Raw genomic sequence first — 24,785 nt, 5'->3', positions numbered from 1 at the left:
CCCTCGAAACATCGTTCAAGGATGGGGCGACGGAGGAAGGACGGCTCCGCGCCTCGGAAAACTTTGATGAAATTCACCTGCAGGATTTGGAAAATGTTTTCGACGCCGAGCTGGTGGATTTTTATCGTTTATCTGGCAGGTAAGAGAAGATGAACATAGGGGGGGGGGAGAGAAAGGTGGAATCCACTCTGTTGAAGCGGAGTAAACAGGTTGTTGAACTCGGGTTTGAGTTTGGAGTAACGGTAACGTGGGGCTAACGTCTCTATAGATGACTAACCCAACCTGAGCCTGCTGTGTTGGGACGAGTGAAAGCGTTTAACGTTAGATTGAAACTTTTCTTCCCACATTAACAATTATATGTTTTATTAGCCAGGTGTTAGTGATTTTTTTTTTTTTCCTGTAACAGATCCTACGCATTTCCACATTTCTAAATTTCGGTTCCTCGAAACTGAAAACGGAAAACTATAAACATGTAAGCTAGTTTTACGGCTCTTTTTTTTTTTATCCCGTATGCTAGCCGTGCTGCAGTCAGCTGTTATACTGTATTTAGTCATGTGTGAATGATCCGACCAGAAGCTTTGGGGGTTGCGGATCAGGAGGTGCAACTTCAGACCAATTTAACTAGGTCTCTCAGTGAAACGACAGTTTACCTGCCCATTTAGCTTGTAAAGACAAAATAACAAACCAGCACTTAGATTTCCCTAAAAAAAAGCCATAGAAGAACAAAAATGTGAAATAAATGTAAATTAACTGACGTTTATTCCACATTGCACTCAGTAAATAACTATTGCATACTTTGGGCGGTATGACTGTGAGACAGGTATTAAATTCCATTCTATGTGGTATCAAAAATTTCTTTAAAAGTCTTAGATTTAACTTGGTGAACTTGCAGAAACAGATAAGTTAAAAAAAATTACGCAAATAACAAATAAATCAAATTAGAAAGCTGTACTGTAAATAGTACAGTACCCGAGACCAGTGTGCCTAAATGAAATGTATGTGCAAATGCCTTTGTGCAGTTATCTGATATTCCACATCAAAGTAACATAGTAAATACAGTATATTTGAAATGTACAGTTGTATTTATACATAGTAACTATAATCAAGTGTAATGTGAAAATGATGTAAATATGAAATAATAAATATTAGATAAAGAATGCAAGCCTTTTCCAGCATTGGTAGGCAAACAGCGGCCCGTGGCCAAAATGTGGCCCTCCAAAATATTTGGCCCCCTGATGAAAGCTGAAGTTTACACATGCATAGCGATCGACATGATTTACATTTACAAGATTCTTCACAAAGCTGCTGTAGGCACAATGTGCAGTAAATCCAAGGCTCGTGTAAATCCCATCCTTCTATAGATCTATAAAATAATCAATGCCTCAACATGAAGAGGCTATTTGAACAGCATATCGTGCTGAAATGAAGTCTAATGAACTTACGAGATGAATAACACAGGTCAATAATATAATTCGGCCTGTTTCACCAGAACAGATTTACATTTTCATTCAACCATAGATGAAGCAGATACTGTTTGTCGTGTGGAAAATTACATCTCCTTCACATCTCCCTTACATTAATGTCCGAAGCAAGGTACCTCTGTCCAATGTTACAACAGTAACCATCCTCCCCCTCCTCCTCATCCTCCTGCTTTCATTTTCTGCTCTGGAGGTGGCTTCCTCTGAAAACTAATAAAGCCCAGATCGACTGTGATCCCAGGAAGCCCAACCTCCTGGATTTTTTTGTTCCAGTTCTTAGAAGTCAGAGTAATGTTCTCCCTGAGGAATTTATGTTTTAGTCAACTTGATTCATCTTGGTCTGAGACGATGCTCCGTGTTTTTTTCTTTAACAAAAATCCACACCACTCCACCGGAATCAGTCTTTTACTGTAAAACCAAATTGGCCTCAAACGACACAAAGAAGCATTTAAATACATACCTACACAATGCCATTATCCCCTGGTAAGAAAAATGAAAGCATGCTAGGTGTGAACGATGGTATGCACAGGCTTTTTAAGAGCAATCTCAATGTCAATTTTTCAGTAGCATGCAACGGCAGGTCTGTATACTGTAAATAACATACATTTGCGATGAAAAATAATACTTAAACATCATATTTTACAGTTTTTGAAATCCACATAGTATAAACTGACCTTACAGTAATGTTACTGAATCAGCAAACAACTTAAAGGGGAGATTCGTGGTCTGTCTGATTGGCTTTAAAATCTGACTGGTGTTTTATCAGTGGCACCTTGTAGTTTTTTCTGCCTTGAGAACTGTGCAGTTATGGTGTTTAGTTGTGATGACGTGTTGTACTGTAAATGTCATTGCATTGTCTATGAGAACACGGGCGTTACTATTGTCAGTATGTAAGCCGTTGTGAAAATACGTTAACAACCAGGAAGAATAGTCTTAGTAAATGTAATATTGTGCTTGATGTAGCTTATTGGCGTTTTTATTAAAATCCATCAGTTCGCTGACACCAGGCAACAGAACAGTAGTAACAGAAAGAAGACAAAACTGTGTGAACTGGCCTGGTCTGGATTAAGTGAAGCAGCCCCCTCTCTCATCCCTTACCTCATCCCAGTTCACTGGTCCAGTTCAGTCACACCTCCAACTGTTTACACACACACAAAGAAGCTGCACGCACAGATGTTTCGGGGTGTGTGTGTGTGGGCGTGTTTTTTTCACATGGTCATCTCTCTGGTGTGTTTAGCTGTTGAACTGCCGAGCTCGAGCTCCTGGTCCTCATGTGACCCAGAATCCTGTGGCTTCAGAAGCTCCAAAACAACCTCAGGTCAACTCAGCTCACAGTCAGATTTCACCGAGCAGAAGCAACTCGAACAGTCTCAACAAACCTTGTTTTTCCACGTTTACATTGCCAAACTGCATGCTGACTCATCTCATTCCAGCTATGAGGAAAATAAAAACATGCACGTATTTTTACTTAGTGTTTACTCTGAAATATTTTTGATTTATGGAATTTCTCTTGGAAAAAGGATGTCATTTCAATCAAATCCATAAAAGGTATGCTTTCCATATTGCAATGACTGAAGTGTGTGATTTGTCAGCTATTTGTAAAGTTACAGGCAGACAGGCGCGGGTGTCTCCTAAGACTTTGATTCGACTGAGCATCTGAATCATTGTGTGTTGTTTTTTGCTGTAATAGTCCTTAATCCCCCTCTTTACACATTCCCAGTTATTACTGAAAAATGTTTTGGTTGCTAGATCTGGGTGTGCCAGGGATTCTGGGTCTGGGGGATCTGGGAGCCCCTCCCTTCGTCCATATTGTCACCATTAAAAGTATGCCAAATTATATATTAGAAGTTCCTGTTGGAAATGCATCCATGGTTATACAGTCAGCTATTACTGGATCACTTTGATACTGAAGAAAACATGATGATTCTGGAGATTCTTCAGCATCTCTTTTTCTATTATTTCTAAGCGGATTTGCGGACGTTTATTTGCAATGAATATTGGGGATATTGATATCCTCGGAAAGTGTACTGTATGTCACAATAAGCCAGCATGCACCCTCTGAGCTTCCTCTTCAGATCTCTTGAAAACCAAAAACACGTGTTGTGCTCTCCATTCCATACCAAATAATCACTCATTAATTACTGATTAAAACCATTTCTGAACTGAGCTCAACAAACACAATGAATGTAATAATTATCCAGAATTACCTTTTTTTTTTTACTTTTCCCTCTTTCACACTTGACTGATCCTTCTTCATTATCTCCTTATCCTCCCACAGGTGTCCTCCCTCCCTGTTGCTCAGGGGTTCATGTGTTTGTGAGAGATGAGAAGAGGTATGCTGTCCTGTTCCAGTCAATGGTTCTGCCATGTCAGTACACCAGTGTGTCCACCCAGACCCCTGTAGTGCAGTGGGTCTATAAGTCGTACTGTCGCGACCGCACGCGGGATTCCTTCACCTTCCCCGACAGCCTGAGTGGAGGCGTGGGAGGAGGTGGGCTGACAGGTGGAACAGGAGGAGCCGGCGGAGGGTACGAGACGGGGATGACGGCGAGCTACCTCGACTGCTCTGACAGCAGCCGGACGGTCCGAACTGTGGCCTCCATCTCTGGTTCCTCAATCACCCTGTCAGAGTACTACAAGAACAGAGACATCTCCATTATCAACAGTAAGACTTTTTTAGTACTACTTGCACCTCTGGTTCTGTGTCTCTGATGTCCATGCTGAAAGTTATCTCAAGTCTTTTATTTTCAAATCACACAGCAGCTGTGTAGCCAGGCCAACACATTTCTTTAGTGTTACAGACTGAACTTTAGCTCCCCAGCTTTAGATGGAATTTCAGTTCACTTGCTTGCAGGTGGCAAGCTGTGCTGAAGCCGAATATTGTAGACATTTGATGGCAGAAGCAGTTATTTATTCAGTGTATCACGGTGTGCTTTACAGAAGACGGAGTAAAATACACAATAGAAAAAAACATTAATTAAATGCCAAAAAGTCAGAGAGAACCTTTACACATGTATAGGAGGTGTGAGAGACACGGGAGGCTTTAGTGTAAACTTGAGCTTTCAGAGCAGTCAGGTTATATAACCGGATTTCTCAAGGAAGAAAAAAGGACAAAACTCCTATCCATCCAGTCAGAAATCACTGATCAACTGGATAGTGAACCCTGACATGTAAAAAACTAGAACCTGCAGAAAATATTGCAGTTAAGACATGTGCAAAAAGTGCAATAGATTATCATTGCCAAATTTATCCCAATAATAATCCTCACATGGAATTACACATTTAAACCTATGAATTAAGATTGTAAAACTGAATTTTTTACATGTTTAATGCATGTGATGTCCTGACACCGTACCATTGCAGATACATTGGTATTGGCACACACAGTATGTTTGCTTATAAACAACACAAAAACACCTGAACATGTGTTTTGCCGTAAAAACAGTGTCACTCACCATTATATAGTTTGTCTTCCGGTGAGCAATGACAAGTTTATTTTTCAAATGCCCAGTACATATCTTGGTCACAATTCTACAGTAAGCAAATTTTTAAACTGACACTATTGGTCTCAATACAGTGTTGATTGGTCTCTAAAAATCAGTCTTGCAGCACTCTGTCTTTTCTTGTGTCCTAGAGGCAGGCTGGGGTGCCTCCCCCACATGGCTGTAGGTGTAGTAGGGTGTATTTTTAATCAGATCTGTCATGCTAATAAAGGAAGCAGCATAATGAAATATTTCACCAGTTTACAACACATTAACCACAGGAATTCTCTCCTAGGCCATCCCCCTTTCCTGATGTCTACATTTCCTTACAGTCTTACCATTGTGCCATTCAAGGATCATCTAAGGGACACTACTGTGTGTGTGTGTGTGTGTTGTGTTTTTTTTTTTTTTGTGGTTGGATGTGTGTGAGTGTGCTTGACTGAGTGGTGGCCTTGTTTGTAGGCCTCAGATTTATGGAGCTCTAACTCTGGCTGAAAAATCGACCTTCTCTTCACCAGCCAGGAACACAGACAAAAGAAATGGTTTTCATGCTGTCCTCTCATTCATCCTGACCTCTCACTCCTTCCCTCTGATGTACTTCAGTGTCCTGCTTTTACTTTCACTCTCTAGTTCTCTCTACATCCCACCATCCCACACATTCATTTCTCTCAGTTTAAGGCTTTTCTTCTTCTTTTCTGTCCTACTCCACCTCCTTTCCTGAAACAGATTGGTGTAGTGATGTTGTAAATGGACAGAAAAAGTGAAAGCTTCAACTATGTTGCCTTTAGAGACACTCGGTCATCCATACCCATGTAATCCTAATCAGGGTGGCAGGGAGGCTGGAGTCTGTCCCATCATGCACTGGCGGGGGGTTAACACAGACAAACCAACACACTCAGTTGCACTCATGACCATTTAAAAGTTGGCACTCCATCTGACTTACATGTCTTTTGAACAGGTGAGGAATCATATCATGAATCAAAGAAAACAAACAAGATGTTTGATTTTATCACAAGATAGCTTTGAATGATAATAGACTATTAAAATAAAACATGGTATGCTGCATGAGTGGAGGTGTCGCTTTGTTGAAGGAGAGACTGGTCACTGTGGTGTGGTCTGGTCAGCCTGTCCCTCCTCCCCCTTCCTAGGCTAACAGGAAAAGGAAGTGAATAATACAACCCCTTTCCTGTCTGTTGTGTTTATATGTCTTGCCCTCTTAAAGTGGAGTTGGCAGCCTAGTATTGTCTCGTGTGTTAGACTCTTAGGCCAAACTATAGTCCAATGGTTTTTATGCCTTGAGATCTTGCTTCCATTAATGAAAAGGACTAATGGAATAACCTTATGCATCATCCTGGGCAAACACATATACACTATGTGGCCAAAAGTATGTGGACTCCATTTTTCACGTACGTGTGTGTAGTTTCTATCTGGGGTTGTTTTTCATTTTTTTGCTAGTCTGGTTTTCTGAGTTTGCTGTGGAAGAACTTGACATGACCCCATCCGACAACTTTGGGATGAATTGGAATGCCACAGGCCATGTCACCCAACATCAGTGGTTGACCACCATTGCTGCTCTATTGGATGAATGGAAGCAGATCCCTGCAGCCAGACTCCAAAATCTTGTGGAAAGTCTTATCAGAAGTGTTGAAGGCTGTAATAGCAGAAGATTCATGTCCATGGTTCTGGGAATGAAATGTTCAACAATCACATATGAGTGTAATCTTGGGTTGCCACATACTTACTGACATATAGTATAGCCTTTTAAAATGCAGAAGTTACTAAATCCAAAAATATTTTGGAGGATGCACGTTGAAAGAAGAAATGGATTTTCATATTTTCACCACCTGTTTTTTACAATTTGTGCATTTTTAATTCCAGGCAGCTTGAAACAGTGGGGCGTTACATGATTTTGTGTTTAATTTTTAACTTTTTTTTTTCTCATGCAGAGGCAGACCTGCGGATAGGAGAGGTAAAGTGGGGAGACAGTGGTGTTTACATCTGCAAAGTGGTTATATCTGATGATCTAGAGGGACAGAACGAGGCCTCTGTGGAGCTGCTAGTTCTGGGTAAGGTGCCACTACTTTCCCAACATGCCTATTGTAAAGGATTTTAGTTTTGAAATTAAAAAATTAAGCCTAAGAACTTAATTAAGTCACACTTGCACCATTCTCTGTGGATATCTCCTCTGTGTCGCACTAATATCCATTAAAACTCAAACGACTTATAAATTCAACAGTGTGTCTAGTTTTGGTGCGAGCTTTGGCCAGATACGGCAGAGTCATCATTGTTGAACATTGTTTAACATATAGAGCAAGGTGATGAAACTGAATTACTGCAGAATAATTATCCCTTGTTTGAGTCTGACATTCACAATAATATTCCACTTGTGCCTATGTATGTGTGTGCATGTGTGTGTGGATTCTGTGTCCCGTGTTGTAAAAGGTATCTGTAATGTGTTGTGTTACAGTGACAGTGTACTTTTCCGTGTTCAGTTACAACAAATGTTACCATGGCAATGGCTGAGAGGCTGTGTGGCTCTTGGTGCCCTAATTCACTCTGAGGCTGAACTTTTGTTTGGCTGGCACTCAGAGACTTATGTGTGTGCACAAAAAGACACAGACACAGACACACACACTCAAATATACACACAGGCACTCGACAATAAGCTTTTACAGTTAGCAAAGACTTGAGTGCGTTCTGAATCCTGTTAGAGTTTTTGTACAGCCTTGGTTTGATAGTATGTTACAAATAATGATGGGTTTGGATTATGCTAAAGGCAAATAATTTTTCCTGCATGAATTGCCCTTTGCATTCTTTAACCTGGCATGAGAGACCCTAAATCCACCTTGGTTTTCCTAATATAGCACGTGAGGCACTTGTTGTGTTTCCATAACAACAGTTGGGGCCACAGCAAATGGATAAGGGGCTCCTTTGTCTTTTTAGCAAATGGCTTCACAGAAAAGACGACAGGGAAGATTTAAGGACGTGGGGGAGGGACAGCAGAGCATAGTGATACAAAAGATGGAGGATGACACGATGTGAGACACTAGACTGACATGGATGTCTGAGAACTCAGTGGCTGATAAAAGAAGAAAAAAAATCTGCTTTGCTTTGTCTGAAGGTACTTGCTTATAATCCTAAACTTTGATAAAATATTGAAATGTGCATGAGTTAAATAATTTACCATGTGTAAAGCGTTTCTCAGTATTTTGTACTCCCAGCACAAGATTTAACCTTTTCATGCATGGTGTCAACTTTAGTGGATTAATATTCAAAACATATTTTTTAATTAAGCTTTTATTTAATTAAATCAGTATTTTAAATTTAACAAAAAGAAGTGTGGGAAACATGGGGCTACAATGAGGTCGACAAACGTCAGAGACAGACGCGCAGGTAAAATGCATTCAGGGGTTTGAAAGTTGTTGCCTAATGTTTGAGATAGAAGTCAGAAGGTTTAAGTCATCTTTTCCATGGAGTATAGTTAACAGAAGCTATGAAGTAACAAAATATGTGGAAATGGTTGAAAAACATGTGTAAGCATTCAAGATATATGATTTGTACCCAATCTGTAGCCTGCCCAATACTAGGTTTTTGATGCTGATGCTGAGTCTTTAAAAAAATCCAATAATGATATATCGCCAATGGATTTTTTTTAAACATAAACACAAACAATATTACTACAGTTCACTTATTTTTTTATTTTTTTATTTATTTAATTTTTAAAAAAAATTTTGAATCGTGACCAAGATACATACTAAGCAAGAAATTTTACAGTTTTAAATCAACTTATCAGTGCTGTCTGGTGGGCAAACTATGAAATGGTGACATTGATTCTAAATGACCTTAAACCTTGTTTGGCGTTTCTGTACTCCGCTGTCTTGTTATTTATCGGCTGACAAATACACTGCTACCAATATAACGGCAATAACCAAGTATCGGCCAGTATATACGCCTCACCAGTGTGCCTCTAATTCAATCCCAAATGGTGAATATAAATGAATTAACACAAAATGGATGGAAAAAAATGAAATGGGAATGGAAAATGGAGGAATAATCATTGAATGAAGAAAGAAGAGATTATCTCGCGAATGTGACCCATGATGAATGAATGAAGGAATAGATGTTGCGTGATCCATTCAACTATGAATTAATGAATTGACTGAATGAGCAAATCAACACACTAACAGTGTAATCCATGAATAGATGGATCATTCGACAGATCTCTTAATGCATCCATCCTGTTATTTTAGAATCAGATAGTTTCATCTATGTTATTTAAGATTTGTTTTTTGGTTTTTGTTTTTTTGTTTTTTTATTCATTTGTTTGCCTACGTTTCAGAACCAGTTGAGCCTGTATCAGAATTCTTTTTATGAAGTTGATCACTAAGGTACCCTAGAGCAAGGATACATTAAGTAAAACTCTGTAGCTCACAATGACCTCTGACCTCCCCGTAACAGGGCAAGCAGAGATATTTTCCTGATGAAGTTTAAAAAAACTATGATACATAACAGTAGATGTAAAAGTAAGTTAATTGCCGGGCCAAGTTCTAAATGCTGTATGAGGAATGAGACAGCATTTATGAATTCACAAGTTAACTGCAAAGATTTTAAGGTTGTTTTGAACAATTATGCAGACTTAAAAATAGATATATGGTTGAGTCTACAAGTGTGTGTGTGTGTGTGTGTGTGTGTGTGTGTGTGTGTGTGTGTGTGTGTGTGTGTGTGTGTGTGTGTGTGTGTGTGTGTACCTGTGTGTGTATTTTTGATCATACTCCCTCTCTATAGAGCTCTAGGAGGAGTATAAGCGGCAGTATACAAACACCAGCCGCTTGGATCACTCTATAGGGTAAAACAAGCAATCCCAGTTTATTTGAACGTAAATCTTGGTGAATCACCAGCCTGCAGGCAAATTCATGAGCGAGTGGGAACTTCATAAGTGAGCTGCCTTCAACTGCTTTAGCAGGATGGACACAGAAGACAAATCAACAGATAAACACACAAGTAGAGGTGCCTTAAATCTACAAATGCACATAATGCAAATTTCAGCACTTATTTGTTGTTGAATTCGTGTGGTGATTCGGCTGCTTCTCAGTACACTTAATATTTTTTTTGTTTTGTTTTGTTTTGTTTTGAAATCCAGCAAAGAACACGTTTAGCCTTCCAGAAAGATACTAAAGTGAGGTATGTGCGCTGTCAGCCAGTCAGGCCAAGATAGTCCAGCCTGCTCTCCGTTTCTCCAGTCTCTCTCTCTCTCATGCTCAGCACTTCTTTCCAACACCAATATCTTTTTCACTTTTCACAGAGCTTCAACTTACAAGGTCACATGGAAATATGCAACCAAACAAAACACACTCAAACAAAATGACATTCATGCACATTTTTGCACCAGCTTGTGACGCACTCCCCATCATCTACAATGCTTAATGCTTCATTCAGACATCTGCTGACCTTGTGTGGAGTCCCCTTAAAATGGTCTGAAAAGAAAATGAAAGCAGAAAGACAAAACACTAGCAAGATACCAGGAACAACAATTGACAGGTGGTTATTGATTTTAAGGGTTTGGGTTTGCTTTTGTTGTTTCTCTTTTCTTTTCCTGAAACACATATTTATATCTAGAAGTATTCAGTCTTATCTCCATCAAAATTACCAGATTTAAACCTTTTAGACTTAAAAATCGACTACTTTACTGTTTATGTAACTATATAAATGTAATGCTAGTACGTCAGCTATAAAACCCATGTGACGATCTACACTGCCATTTCATTGTGCTTAAATTTAACTATCCACTACAGTAGCAAATACCAATCAAAAAGAACGTTGAAAGACACTCTCTGTGAGAGAATACATGTAGCTACAGAAGCTAACACACCGGTGGAATGTGACTTCAGCTGCTTATAGCAACTTTTTGAATAAATGGGATTATTTGTAATATGAGAGAGAGATTATTATAGACAGAGGTAATGGATTTTTGTTTAGGGTTGGGGTTCAGAAGGATTATATCAAATCCAAATTCAGTATCCGATCCATTTATCAAATCTGAATCCTTCCTCATGAAGTTCACAGCTTTCATCTTTTTCAGTTTATAAATAACTACAACTATGTTTAGATCTGTGATCACCTGTTGTTTAGTGGTGGCTACAAAATGAATCAACATTAACATTAATTAGGAAATTTTCACAACTTGTATCAACCTGAAAAAAGATGAACAGAAGATATGAAACGTCGATTGCTGCTTGATATTGATTGACACTCTGATATAACAGCTGTAACATGCTGACTTTTACACCTGATCTACTTGATCCAAATAATGGAGGTCCTGATTAACTAAACTATGAGGTTAATGAGCTCAAAATATTGGTTTGATATGCGTTAAAAATTGAACGGCGACTCTCCTGTAATGTGCCACGATCAGCTCATCATTTCTCTAGAGCAGAGTCTATAAAATCTTAGACGAAAGATTTGTTAGAGTCAGGAACAAAATGTTTCTCTGCAGTTTGTTTTTTTTTTTTTTCTGGCTCTGGATGTGAGGAATGTTCCCTCCTGTTATTTTTTGCAGCCCTGCATGTAACATTACTCACAGCTTCTGCCTGTTTTTCACATTATCTTCATGAGAATGTTCCAGTCAGTCTTCTTATCAGACAGGTAACCTTACAACTTTTAATATTAAAAATAGGATGTCAGGTATCATAGTCCTTGTCTTGAGAGGAAGTTCAGATATCAGAAATCTGCTTATCAGTTTCTCTGATATAGACTTACTGGAAAGAGACCAGAATGTGCTCCAGTGCATGCTGCTGTTGACCTGCCAACTGTTTCTATCTATTTACCTATCCTTCTCTTATTCTCTCTCTGTATCTCTCTTTGTTTTTGCCTTCCTTTTCCCCCTGTGCATGCTGCTGCAGCAGCAGTAACTTTCTTTGAATCAATCATTCCAATTATATCAACCTCATTCCCTCTCCTCTCCTCTCCTCCTGTCACCTGTGCTCTGTCTCTCTCCAGGTTTCTCAGGTGTGCCTGAAGATCTGCTGCCAGACTTTGATTTGAAGATTATGCCAGGTAGGGGCATAATGTGTTCTCCCACTCACCTGGTTCCTTCCCTTCATACTAACCCTACTTACTGCTCTGAACATGCTAGTAGGAACCATTTGGATGGTGGTGGTCCAGGGTATTCCCTAGGGATTGATGTTTTAAATATAAGACATTTACAAATGAACATATAAAAGAAGAGTCTGGTAAAGAGATGTGAAGAGAATGTTGACTTTTTTCCACCATGTTTAATGGTTCCTGTGCTAACAGCTCTGAAACCGGCTAACTTATTCTCCTCTCACATCTGTAAATAGTGAAACAGGTGTTTGGGATTCAGCTATAATGACGCTTTGACAGAGTTGCATACAGAGCCGCTTTTAACCCAACGGTCTGATCCACACTCATCAGATAATGAGCTGGCCGTTGCTCCCACTAAGATGAGCTGTGGTGGAAAACAACTATTAAGGTCATTATAGTTATTTACGGTTGTGGTAAACATATCATCCCACATCATGTGGACACTACCCAGTAAAACTTGGTCAAGAGGGACGGAGATTTGTTGGTATGTTACATCAAATTTCCATAATACATATGTATTTATCACAGAGTTTGTGGGAAATGATAAATGAATGGATGGATCATGTGGAAGTAGCTCCCAAAATGACTTGGTATGATTCACTCAGCCAGAATGGTTACCGCAAGCTTATCTCTCATGTTAGTGTTGCATTAGTAAATGTTGTTGTCCACATCGACTCCCACAGTGCTCTGAAATGTTAATGTACTGGTACAATCCTCTGTGTGTGTGTGTGTGTGTGTGTGTGTGCGTGTGTGTGTGTGTGTGTGTGTGTGTGTGTGTGTGTGTGTGTGTGTGTGTGTGTGTGTAGGGGTCATAATGGTCGCAAATGAGATCAATTAAGGGCTAATTTGCTGTATTTTACAAAGCAGCATAAAACTGTGCTTCCTGTAACAAAAACAGGTTTCCTGTGTGTGTGTGTGTGTGTGTGTGTGTGTGTGTGTGTGTGTGTGTGTGTGTGTGTGTGTGTGTGTGTTTGTTTGTTTTTGGTGTCTGTGTGTGAGTGTGTGTTTGTTTTTTTTGTGTGTCTGTGTGTGTGTGTCTGTGTGTGTGTGTGTGTGTGTATGTTTGTCTTTGGTGTCTGTGTGCGAGAGACAATGCTGTCCTTGGTTTTACATTGTTAGAGATTTCCTTATCTGCCTTCTCCTTCCCTTTCCCTTGCTTTGTCCCTTTAGACAGATACATCTGTTGTACTTGCTGTATCACTCACCTCAACTCTCTAATACTCAAATTCTGTTTAAGATTTCATTTGTTCTGATTTGTTATGTACATACAAAAGTAAATAGCCAATGTCCCACAACTTTAATTTTTAGAATGATTCCTCACTGTGTTATGTCCCGTCCCAAAATCCTTTTACAACAGGAAATGCATCTCTTTAAGGAAGAAAGGATGCCATTTCACTTGGCCTAGAAGCAGCATTCGTGTATTCAAGGAAAAATATATTCAAATGTGTCTTTCCTTTGGATAAAATTTTGGTTATTATCTTCATTATCCTCTATGTTTAAAGTTACATTACTTTTCTAAACTGGTCACACTGTCAGCCCTGTCTCTCTCTCATTAGTAACTTACAAACACACATACAAACGAATATGTTAGTAAATCCGTAACTCCCATGTTGGCTGAAATGAAACTTCAAATGAGATATGAAAGGTGAATAAAGTACAGAATGTTACTATTCAGATTAAACACATTAAAGGTCGTCAAAAGAGACAAGGGAAGTCAGATTATTGGGTCTACTAACTAATTATATTCTGCAAGTCCACAGAACTTCAGGACTTCATTCGTTGTCTCAATTGTAAATATGTCATTTAACTAATTATGTACTACATCTACTACTACCTTTATTCCAAATTTTCAAGCTATGAGTAGCTCCTTCATTTCTTTTCAAATTGAACTCAAAAATCAACAATTTTAGTATACATTTTATGTTTCCTTTTTAATAAACTTTCATTACTTTCCCATGTAAACACAGCATTCTCAAAATAATGTTGAAATAGTATACAGCATGCAATTGGGACAGAGGCTTGTAGTCTACATGTAACACAGACACAGTCTATTTACAATCATACTAAACATGCTGTTATACTGTACAGAGGGAAAGCAGTAATATACTGCTGAAAAACTGACAGATTTAAAGGAGAACTGTGCTGATTTTACACATCATTGTGTGTTTACAGGTAGCTGTGTGAAATGACCTCAAGTCACTTGAGGTGATGTCATTTTGGTCTGAAGACCGTAGGTTTGAAAATTAAAATAATCAGCTGGTGTAGAGTTAAAAAGAAATGAGCTTACCAGACTTCTGTAGCCCACTCATCTGTGCCGGAGGCTAACGGCTCAAGGCTACATTAGCCGCTACTGGAATAGCACGCCAAAATCTCCAAACACACTTCAGTGGTTGAGTTGAATTGTGGGTGATATAGAGACCAGGTTTTGACATGGAAAAAGAATGTGTGGAATAAAAGGAACTGATATATCTCCTGTTCTGCTCCATAGATTTTTTGTTTTTTTTTGTTTTAATTGTCTATCGTGAGTCCAACAGCGTTTATAGGAGTGCAATTCTAAATAAGTGGAATGCTCTTTGAAGTAAACAGCTATTTTCCAAGCCAAGTGTGGCTACACAGGGATCACGTCGATCTGTTCCTATGTTAATATGTGTTTGTATTTATTTATATGCGGGATTCTTTGTTGTGTGTACTTCCAGAGTGGGTGTTTGTGGCGGCGGTGACGCTGGGCAGCGTGTTATTCCTGCTGTTGGTTGGGATTTGTTGGTGTCAGTGTTGTCCTCACTCATGCTGCTGCTACGTCAGCTGCTGGTGCTGCCCCGACACATGCTGCTGCCCCAGACACCGTGAGTATAAACAAAAGTTCCGAATACTGACACTTTTTGAAGTAAGCATGTATTTCTGGTAAGTCTGAATTGGTTTGTGTTTTACTTTTTTAGTGTATGAGGCAGGTAAGGGTATAAAGACAGGCACCTCCACCCCTCAGACACCTGCCTACCCTCCATACTTTGTCTCTGGTGTCCCGACCATGGTCCCCATCGCTCCCCCCTCCCTAGTGGACAAGATGTCTTCTGTCCCCCCTTCAAATGGCAGCCTACTCACAGCAGGTGAGGTCTTACTTTTCATTAGCGAGTGAATCTTTGTTTTTAGACTTATTTAGAGACCATCAGTGTTTTTGCCATTTTGGAAATGCCGCCTTTGTATGAGGCATTCAAATAGTGGATTCAAAAATGTTTCAGGAGGATTGTAATTGTTTTTCTCAGTTCATATTTTATTTAGCTATATGTGAACGATGCAAATTGATGTGCCTGTCAAGTGACCGTGTGTTGACCATGCAACTTTTTTATTCCTGCCATTATAGCCAGAAAATATAGTCAAAATAGTGAAGCAGAAAATATACTAGTATGGTCCTCAAACAACAATGAATACACACACACAAAGACAAACAGAGGTTTGCTATGCTGATGGGTCAAGTGTGTATCTCCAGTGCCGATGCATACTGTAGGTGTTCCCTACCGCGTACCTTCACCTCAGGATCAGGACTCTCTCAGGGTGCTTCAGTATGTAGAGAAACAACTGGCTCACTTCAACCCTGCCAGGTCCATCAGCCACCAGTGTAAGCTTCATAAACCCATCCTGTGGCCTTACCTTCTGAAAAATCTGTCAAGATTTGTCAGTAAATGTCAAATGCATGCTCTATTATTTATTCTTCTTGTAGTATCTTTTTGGCTTTTTATTCCTTTGAGCTTCGTCTTGGCATGCTTCTCTGCACTCAAGTTTTCTTCACATTGAATTTCCAGTAGTTCAGATGTGATACAGTAGCAAGTGTGCATACCTACTTACCTGCAAGAATGTGTTTTAACAATTCTCAGTTCAAAACAGTGTAATTTCTTGCGTACCTTGATTTCTTCGTCTGCAGTGTCTTCCTTGATGTTCTCTTCAATTGCTTATTTCTCGCTTCAATCTTTCTTCATTGATTAATTATTTTGTTTCGACCTGTTCAGCCTGTAGTCTTTCCGAACTGAGCTCTCTCCACGAGGGAGAAACTGGCTTCCGCCAAACATACCGAAACATCCAGAAGAAAGCTCTGCCCATGATCCCTGACCATGACCCTCAGCCTGAACCCCAGCGCTACCGTGACAACCGCAGCCCGGAGCCACAGCGTTACCGTGACGAACCCCCTTCAACCCAGCGCTATCGTGATGACCCCAACTCAGAGCCCCGGCGGTGCCAGGACGAGCCTCTTCCTCCGCGACGATACAGCGACGACCCTCCATCCTCCTCACAGTCACGCAGGCTTGGCCGTAATCAGCAGCAGAACCACAGCGAGGAGGACAGCCACAACAGGTACTGACACCTCTGAATGGACAGATTCCTTACATATACATACTTAAAAACCCACACTATACCCTGTCCTCTCTTGGCCTCGAACTGTGTTTCGCAGGTGGAACCCTCGCTCAGAACATCTGCAGAGAAAGACGTTCCGTACTGCAGAACGCACTGGCTCACTGGACGAGCTGGAGGAGTTTGCTTCTTCCTACAGGCAGAGAGGAGGTAGAGGAGCAGAGAAGAGAGAAGAAGAACTCGGAGACTATGAGATGGAGTTTGTGGAGTTCAGTCGATATCCTTCCCACCGCAATGGTCCACCTCAGCATTACCACAATGATGAAAGTGAGCTTGGAAGCAACGGGGACCATGAAGATCATCCCAGGCGAAACAGGAAAAAAGGACACAACTTAAGCCCCCTTCCTTCACCCAAAAAGAGGAGGGGCACTTGGGATAGTGACCATCCTGTTCCTCCTCCTCCTAGAGTCACTCCACCATCGACTTCCTCTCAAGACAAGGACTATGATGGCACGTTCCTGAACAGCCTGTTGGACCGTAAGGCTAAGTTGCGTGGGGTCAGCCAGGGAAAGAGTGGAGCCCGGGGCGAGGAAGATTCAGACACACCCTCAAAGGGCAGCTCGAAAAAGAGTAGCGGGGAATCTAGTCGGCACTGCAGCCGGTCGCCTAGTAACAGGCCAGAGGCTGATTCACTGACTCCTTATTCAGACACAGAGCGAAGCAGAACTGACAGGCCATCTCCACGGCTGCTCCCCGCAAACACTCGCTCCTCCCAACCTCCTGCCCATTCCATGACCAGTCGCAGAGAGGAAACCAGAGACAAATCTCGGAAAGTGGTGAGTTACATTTAAGCCCATAAAATATTGGTAGGATTATATGGTGGTTATGAGAACTAGAACTAGATCTAGAACTTGATCTAGAAATGGCATCTTCTCTAGTTATTGAAAACCAGTCATTGGTTTGTAATGGATGAAAATATTTCTTAGAAAAACGTTAACACTAGGCTAACTACTGAGTATTTTAATCTCAGTGTTTTATTTCCCAGCCTTTAAGGGAGTCTACTGGGGCATTTCCATCGAAGGAACTTTCACAGAGGCCCAAGAACCTTTTGAGGAACTCAGGAACTAAACCTGTATTTCAACCAGAGGGAACCAGGGATTAAATTTAGTCACTGTACGATAGTTCCAGGGGGGGGAAAAATTCTGGACGCCAAGGGTAGAACTATTTAGCAACTATCAGGGCAAAGCAAGGAAGTACTGAGTGACTCTAGTATCACAATTTGGGCAAGGTTTGACATTTCTTGTAATGTTTGGTAACATTAAAATAATGTTATGTTATTGGCTTCCTGAGACTGCATGAGGGAGAGGTGGTAGAGAGAGGTATTGAGTGAACAGAGAGAGGGAGCAGCGATGCGAGAACAAAGTGAGCAAACAAGAGATATAAAACTTGATCTGTTGGTGGTTTCACCACAATTCAGAGCATAAATAAATAAACATAAAACGCTCAGCAGGTCAACCACTGTGGAGACAGTGTCCAGTCTCCTTTCCAACTCAAATATCAGAGTCCCGCAAAAGTAAATACAAAGAAAAACAGGATGATTCTGTTGTTTTCTAATTTGCGTAATCTTCATGGTTCTTCTGAAGGGATGGACATGCAAATAGGAATGCACAAAGCGGACTTTTAGTTCCCAGTTTAGTTCCTGAGTTTAGCTCGTCAAAGTTCCGGGAACTATTTGGTCAAAAGGGCTAGATATTTTATCTTGTGGACATCCATGAAATGAGCCAATAGATGTTTAGCTCATCAGTCAACTAACATTTAAATGCACGTAGAGATCAAAGAAAAACATCTGCTGTCTGAGAAATAGCATAGTTGCCCACAACCCAAACTGCTGCTTTAAGCTGGAGGTTTAGTATGTTTATACATATATGCTCTAAATGAGAAGTACTTTAGTCAGTGTAGGAATTTAATTTGGGGTTATTTAGGATATTTTTGAGCAGATCTGAAACGTGTTGTGGTCAGATAAGCATCATGTGAGCGAGTGCAGCTAACCCGTGTTGTCGCCGTGTGAATTGCAGTGGAGTTTTCTCCACCTTTTCCGGCCTATGAACACATTTTTTCAGGCCCCAGAATTTTCATGAACCCTGCACGTTGAGAGTTATCATGTGAATTGGATTATGGCATACTTTTGTGTGCTATTTTCAAGAGCATTGAGGGAGCTCCAAATGGATTATACAGAGATGATGATATATTTCAAACCCGTTGTTATTAAAAATGATATCAATATGTAATCTTCCCCACATGGGGTCCCATCTCTAAGGTTGAGAAAGTCTGACTTGCAGTATAAGTAAGGTTTGTAGGCCTACAGTAAGTGTTGTTGTTGTACCTTCGACAGGTCAGGTTCAGATGCTACCAGAGTGAAAACTAGGTAGAAAACTCTGTTCTGTATCCAACTACTCTCCATAACAATCATAACTGGTTTTCTCCTCCCTGACAAACCTGGGTCAAAATGGTATTCAACATCAAAGACTTCCTGTACCAAATGAATTAATTAATCAGAGTCAGCTTTCTGGCCTCGAGCGGGGGCTTAAAACAAATCTACAAATAATTTGAAAAAAAAGTTGAAATGCAGTTTGTCCCAGGTTCTACTTCACCATAATAACCCCGTTTGGCTGATGTCCACTTCCTCTATGTCGTCTCACTCAACTGAACACCATACATTTTAATATTTTTGTGTAAACGCTCTGCTGTTGTTTTGATCGCTTACCATGTTTTATCCTCACCAGAACACTCTTCTCAGCCGAGATTCCCTCATTGTCTGATCGACTGATAGCCACAGAGACTGAGATCTTGGAGCAGGCGGAGCATACACCCATGAAACTCTACGGGAACTGCGCGTCAGCTGATAAAAGATGGTGGAATTGACTTTGTGTGTGGAGAGCTGAATCAGTACCAAGAAGAAATGGACAACAGATACACTTTTAACTATCAAGACTGTTACTGGGGCGTTCTGTCTGTGACGTCGCTGAGTGATGAAGTCATCACCGCTCAGTTTCTGTCACTGGCTGCCTCGTGTACATCTCAGCTGGACTAACATGAACTAATGTGGGCTGGGTGTATGACCTGGGCTGTCCCTCCAAGCGGGTCGCTGTTAGTCTCCCCTCATCCCTTTATAAAAGGCTCTGCAGCGGAGAGACTCACTTAGCTTCTAGCACAATAAGAGCATTCATTTCCATTTGATGAGATATCTGCATTTAAAAAGCTCAGTTGTAGAATAGAAGGTATATGACAACACCATTGTTTTAAAGGACATACTGTAGCTCCACTTGTGTGACAACAAACTCACTGTTACATTCAGTAACATATTCAGGGTATAAGGCACATAATTCAGAAGGCTTTAGCAAGGAGACATTAAGTTAACTAAAACTGGAACATTACCAAATTTTGATATGATGTGTATCGACAGAGGGGGTGGACATAATAATATGAACGCCTCATGGAAAAAGACGGGAACTCTTAAAGCCGCTTTAAAGCTACAATATGCACGTTCTGGAGATGAAAGCAAACAAAAAGTAATGTGCTCCAGGTTTAACCAATATTTTTATATTGACAATGGATCAGATGGCTGTGTTTAATGTGAAAGGTGTTGTCATCCGACTCTGCAGTTCCCCTCACCCCTATGGAGCGTTTTAGCAGCTTTCAGCTCATTGTTAGGTTTTTACGGCCCTCCGCTTTAGTGTTTTCATAGTAAAGTTCACAGCCCTCATCAGTGTCGTTCCCGCACTGTGGCAGGCAGAAGTTTTCAGCGAAAAAGCTCTAATAAAACAACTTTACACTACCTGCTCAGCACCAAAGGGCAGACAGACACAGTTAGAGACTAGCTGAACTTAGAGGAGCATTTAGCAGCTAAGGGGCTCATATGTCACTCAAAAGGTTTTGGAAGACTAAAACAGAGTTAAAAGGGCAAATATTGGACTTAAATCCATCAGGTGGACAGGACCACAACTCCAAACGGATGCTAATGTTGCTCCACCTCAGCTGAATGTGTAAATAAGCAACTGTTTGCTAACGCATTTTATTTGCCATAACAAATTTATAAGGTGATAATATGTCAATGTTGTGTTTACAGCTTGTGCTGCTTTAAGTAACTTACTCATACAGTACATCCACATGAGCTTTGTTATAAAAGGTTTAATGTAGCATCATTTATCATCTAAAAAAGAAGTCTGGAAATCAATATGATTATTTAAAGCTCTGAAGAGGCCAAATAATCTGTGCCCAAACTGCAGGAGTGCCTTTCAGAAGATGGTAAATTTGCTTGATGTTCAGAGGAGTCATTCAAACTCATGACACTATATTTGCCAAATACAGCAAGCTGCACTGACAAAATACTAAACTAATGAGGGTATCGACTAATTCTACTAACTGCCCACTGACCTAATATCATCCATATTTGTTGCAGCATTTGCAGCGGTGGTTTAGTTACTTTTAAGTTAAGGTTGTTACTGCTCATGGAGCAGTAACGGTATTTGGTCTCTGGACTGTGTGCCAGTGGAGCTTTTCATATTCTTTTAAAACATGTTCGTTTGCACAAAGTAACTGTTTTCTCGAAGGGACTAAAACCTGATCAAATTTTCTATTTTTTTCTATAAACAGTTAAGGCATTGAACTACCGCTTGCCTGTAAGACATGTTTGTACTAAAGTATGAAGACATTTTTATATGTAAACTCGACCTATTTATGTGTGAGGTGCGATATGATCGTTGTACTTTGTAAATGGTAATGTTTGCCTAAGCACTCCAGTGTGACTGTGTACATAAGATGAAGTGTCTTTGATATGATAACTGTAATTCGGCCTTTTCTTATCACTGCTGAGTCTAAACAGCAAAACCAACACCTTCATGTGTTATCTAACAACCACACACACACAAATACAAAACACACATTAACCTACCGATTTTTGGACATCTGTCATTTATATTACTTCTGTTTTAGCATTACACCGTGCAGTATTTTATTATTCCTGTCAGCATGGTGGGTAGGCTTGTCTTGAGAAAAGTCTAATGTTAGTGTTTAGTTTTCTTCTGCTGTCTAGTACTGACAACTGTCTGTGTGTGTGTGTGTGTGTGTGTGTGTGTGTGTGTGTGTGTGTGTGTGTGTGTGTGTGAGAGAGAGAAAGAGAGATGACTATTTACTTTTCTGTAAAGGAGACAATGTGTAATTGAGTATGACTCATGTCTTTGTTCATTGTTGTAGCCACAGACTGCCTGTCTTCACTACACAGCTGTATCAAAAGTCACACATCAGTTCTGCCAACTCAGCCACAGAAAACTGCACTGTTTTGTCATTCACATAAAGAATTTTTTACAACACTTACGTCATTTAAGTATTTAAAATATCTGTATTCAAAGTGGCAAGATGCAGGGTCACAGACATAACATAAACATTAAGACCAACGATGTTTATCTTCACATCTTCGCAGCAAATAAACTCAGCAGAGTTATGAACCCCGGGTTTGTATTTGAGCTTACTTTACATTATTTTTCAGAAGTTCATATGGCCTGTTTTTAACTACCCAGGTTTAAGAAATCATCATGTAAAGGCAGTGGTGGAGTCCAGTTCTGACAGAATTGCACTTAACTTGAGTGCTCATCTTTCTGCTACTTAATACTTCAGCTTCATCATACTTCAGAGGGATATATTGTATTAACGCCACTACATTTATTTGACAGTTATACTTTCTAGTTACTTTGCAGAGGAAGATTTTATATAAAAAACATATGATGAGTATATAAAATATCCTCCATTTTTATAGATTAGTCTACCCAACAGTATATAAAGTTGATAAAGAACAGTTAAATACAGCTTGCATACTAATCCACCAGTAATAAAAATCCAAGTACCATATGATAATATGATACTCACAGGGGCCATCTTTCTACATAAGGAGTACTTTTACTCATGATGCTTTAAGCAGATTTTTGCTAATAATAATTACGCGCTTTTACATGAGAAAGATTTTGATTACAGGATTTTTACTTGTAATACAGTATTTTTTGCATTGAGGTATTGCCACTTGTTCTTAATTACAGGATTTAATACTTTAATACTTCTTCTCCCACTACGGGGACAACAGGATTAGGTAAAATACTCTCTCTTTCTGGTCTTGTTTTACATGTTGTCCTATCTGTGTATGAGAGAGAGAGGCTGTGTGTGCATCTGAGCTCATATACTGTGTGTTTGCGGTGGGAGGGATCGGTTAAGACGGTGACCACTCACAGCGGGAGAGTATGCCGGGAATGTTGTCGAGCAACTCCCTCCAGGGCTCGACCGAGACATCAGCGGGGAAATACGACATCACTATATACCACAGAGCAAAAGGTTTGTGTGTCTTTTGTGTTTTTTGTATGTGCTCCTTGCAGTGGTTCGACGTGGACGGGGCTCACCTGGAAGAATGTGATGCCAGGTACTTCTGTGCACCAATCAGCATTTAGCAATACTTGAATAAAAAATCTGATGACAGTTCAGGGGGTGGTTTGGTCACTGTCAGTCAAATCCGATGCAGCAGATTAGCTGAGTTATTAAGTGTTAAATTCTTTAGAAATAGCATCTAATGATGTTACTGAATATAGTAATAAATATTTCATGTAATATAGAAATGCTTAAGATTTGACAACAACAGTTTTACAGAGGCGTAAGGACAGTAGTAATTCGTTGTTTTACTTAAGTGAAAGTAGCAATGCCACAGTGTAGAAATAGTATGTTACAAGTAAAAGTAATGCATTCAAAATTTTACTTAAGTACAAAAGTAGTTGCATCAAAATATACTATAAACATGCTCATTATGCAGAATGACCCATTTAAGAGTGTATATTACGGTATATAATTGGATTATTGATGTATTAATGTGGAGGCATCACTTTAATATTGCAGATGGCAAAGGTGGAGCTAATCTTAACTACATTACATACGGCTGCGTAGCCTAATTTATAATAATACATCATATTTTTTGTATTAATATCTGTGATAATAATCTGAATCTGGAAAGAAATGACAGCTGTAAGATAAACGTGGTGTAAAAAGTACAATTTCTGCCTCCGAACTGTTATAGCATAAAATGGAATTACTCAAGTAAAGTCCAAGTGCTTCAAAATTGTGAAAAGTACTTGAGTAAATGCACTTAATTACTTTCCGCCACTGTTTAAATCAGCGCAACCACTTCTTACACTCGAATTCCTGATAAATAACCTGTACAACATAGAGACGTGTAATTTTATTGTGTGAAATTCAATAATAAATAGTCTTGGGTATTTTCAAACTAAATTTTCTATAACTGATGTGTGTTGACAGTTGTTTTAAATTTGAAAGCTCCTTTCATAGACCTGATGTGGCTCTATTGGCAGATACATTAGCTGCAGAGTACTGTTGGTGCATTTAAATCAACTGGCATGCTGTTAGGCAAATATAATGCTGACAAGTTTTTAGTGTAAGCAATTACACGTTTACATTTGTACGATAGAAAATCAAATGTATAATAATAGTGCAATCATCTCTGAGTGAACATGGAACATGGGAAGTTGTGTTCTGTGCTTGAAGGTCTCAGCAGAAGAACAGGGTACAAGGGATAACAAGTAGGAAACACGGAGTGGATCTTGGCAGAAGTTTCCCGGAAAGAAAAAAGGATACTGTGAGGGGCTGCAGGTGCAGAGTGGGTGTGCCCAGAGGGAAAACAATCTGCGAGAATCTGAGGGACTTCAGCGCACCACACAAAAGTAGTCCCATTCCTGTGCAGATGGATGCAGGCGTTTATGAACTGGCTTGATTGATTAATAATGAACTGCGGAGAACTCAAGAGGTCAAACTTAAACGGAAATCACACAGTAAACAAAAGCTCCAGCTCAGAGAGACACAGGTTTAGGCTGACATCTAGTGGATTTAGTTCAGAGTTACACCTAAATGATGACTGAATGCAGAAAACAAGACTTATGTGATCTATTGTGTCTAATAGTATCAAAGGAACATAATCAAACATTTATTTTCCTATGAATGAACATAGGAAAACGTGTGTGATATTAATCATCATCTGATACAAATTCTGTTTTCAGAGATTGCATGTCAGCTCCAAGTCCAAATTTCAATGGAATTTCATAAAATCATCATCATCATCATCATCATCATCATCATACATCTGCATATAAATGTATTTGAATTCTGAGGTTGAGCTGTTGAATCTGCATATTCTAAACCTCTTTGCTTTCAGGCTGCTGACACAAACTCAAAACACATTCCAGAAAACGTTAAAGTTGAAAAGGTTGTTAAATTTACTGTACATGGATGTGTGCAAAAATGATAAAGGACCACAGAGTTTTCCGTCCATAAGGATTAT

The 24,785-nt window shown here is 39.8% G+C and overlaps 1 protein-coding gene across 3 annotated transcripts; it reads left to right on the top strand.

Annotated features, from left to right (window-relative positions):
• The first annotated feature begins 8 nt into the window (after positions 1–8).
• LOC120794221 (immunoglobulin-like domain-containing receptor 2) lies at positions 9–21,536 on the top strand. Of its 3 annotated transcripts, XM_040135061.1 has the most exons (10): positions 9–139; positions 3,757–4,143; positions 6,907–7,026; positions 11,957–12,013; positions 14,758–14,904; positions 14,998–15,165; positions 15,546–15,674; positions 16,063–16,405; positions 16,503–17,238; positions 19,186–21,536. In XM_040135061.1, the coding sequence occupies exons 1-10, from the start codon at positions 22–24 to the stop codon at positions 19,219–19,221; spliced, it is 2,241 nt and encodes a 746-aa protein (XP_039990995.1). In that variant the 5' UTR covers positions 9–21; the 3' UTR covers positions 19,222–21,536. The 3 variants fall into 3 exon arrangements, with proteins under 3 accessions (XP_039990995.1, XP_039991004.1, XP_039991013.1); XM_040135070.1 differs by lacking the exon at positions 11,957–12,013; XM_040135079.1 differs by lacking the exon at positions 15,546–15,674.
• The last annotated feature ends 3,249 nt before the right edge of the window (positions 21,537–24,785 follow it).

This window comes from Xiphias gladius, chromosome 1, assembly GCF_016859285.1.
Source record: "Xiphias gladius isolate SHS-SW01 ecotype Sanya breed wild chromosome 1, ASM1685928v1, whole genome shotgun sequence".
Taxonomy (NCBI): Eukaryota; Metazoa; Chordata; class Actinopteri; order Istiophoriformes; family Xiphiidae; genus Xiphias; species Xiphias gladius.
This window is presented reverse-complemented; position numbering and strand designations above follow the sequence as displayed.

Excerpts from the sequence above, each read along its gene's own strand:
- LOC120794221 (XM_040135061.1), top strand. The coding sequence starts at position 22 with ATGGGGCGACGGAGGAAGGACGGCTCCGCGCCTCGGAAAACTTTGATG. Across the intron at positions 4,144-6,906 it reads AGACATCTCCATTATCAACA|AGGCAGACCTGCGGATAGGA; the intron begins GTAAGACTTTTT and ends TTTCTCATGCAG. Across the intron at positions 17,239-19,185 it reads GAGACAAATCTCGGAAAGTG|AACACTCTTCTCAGCCGAGA; the intron begins GTGAGTTACATT and ends TATCCTCACCAG.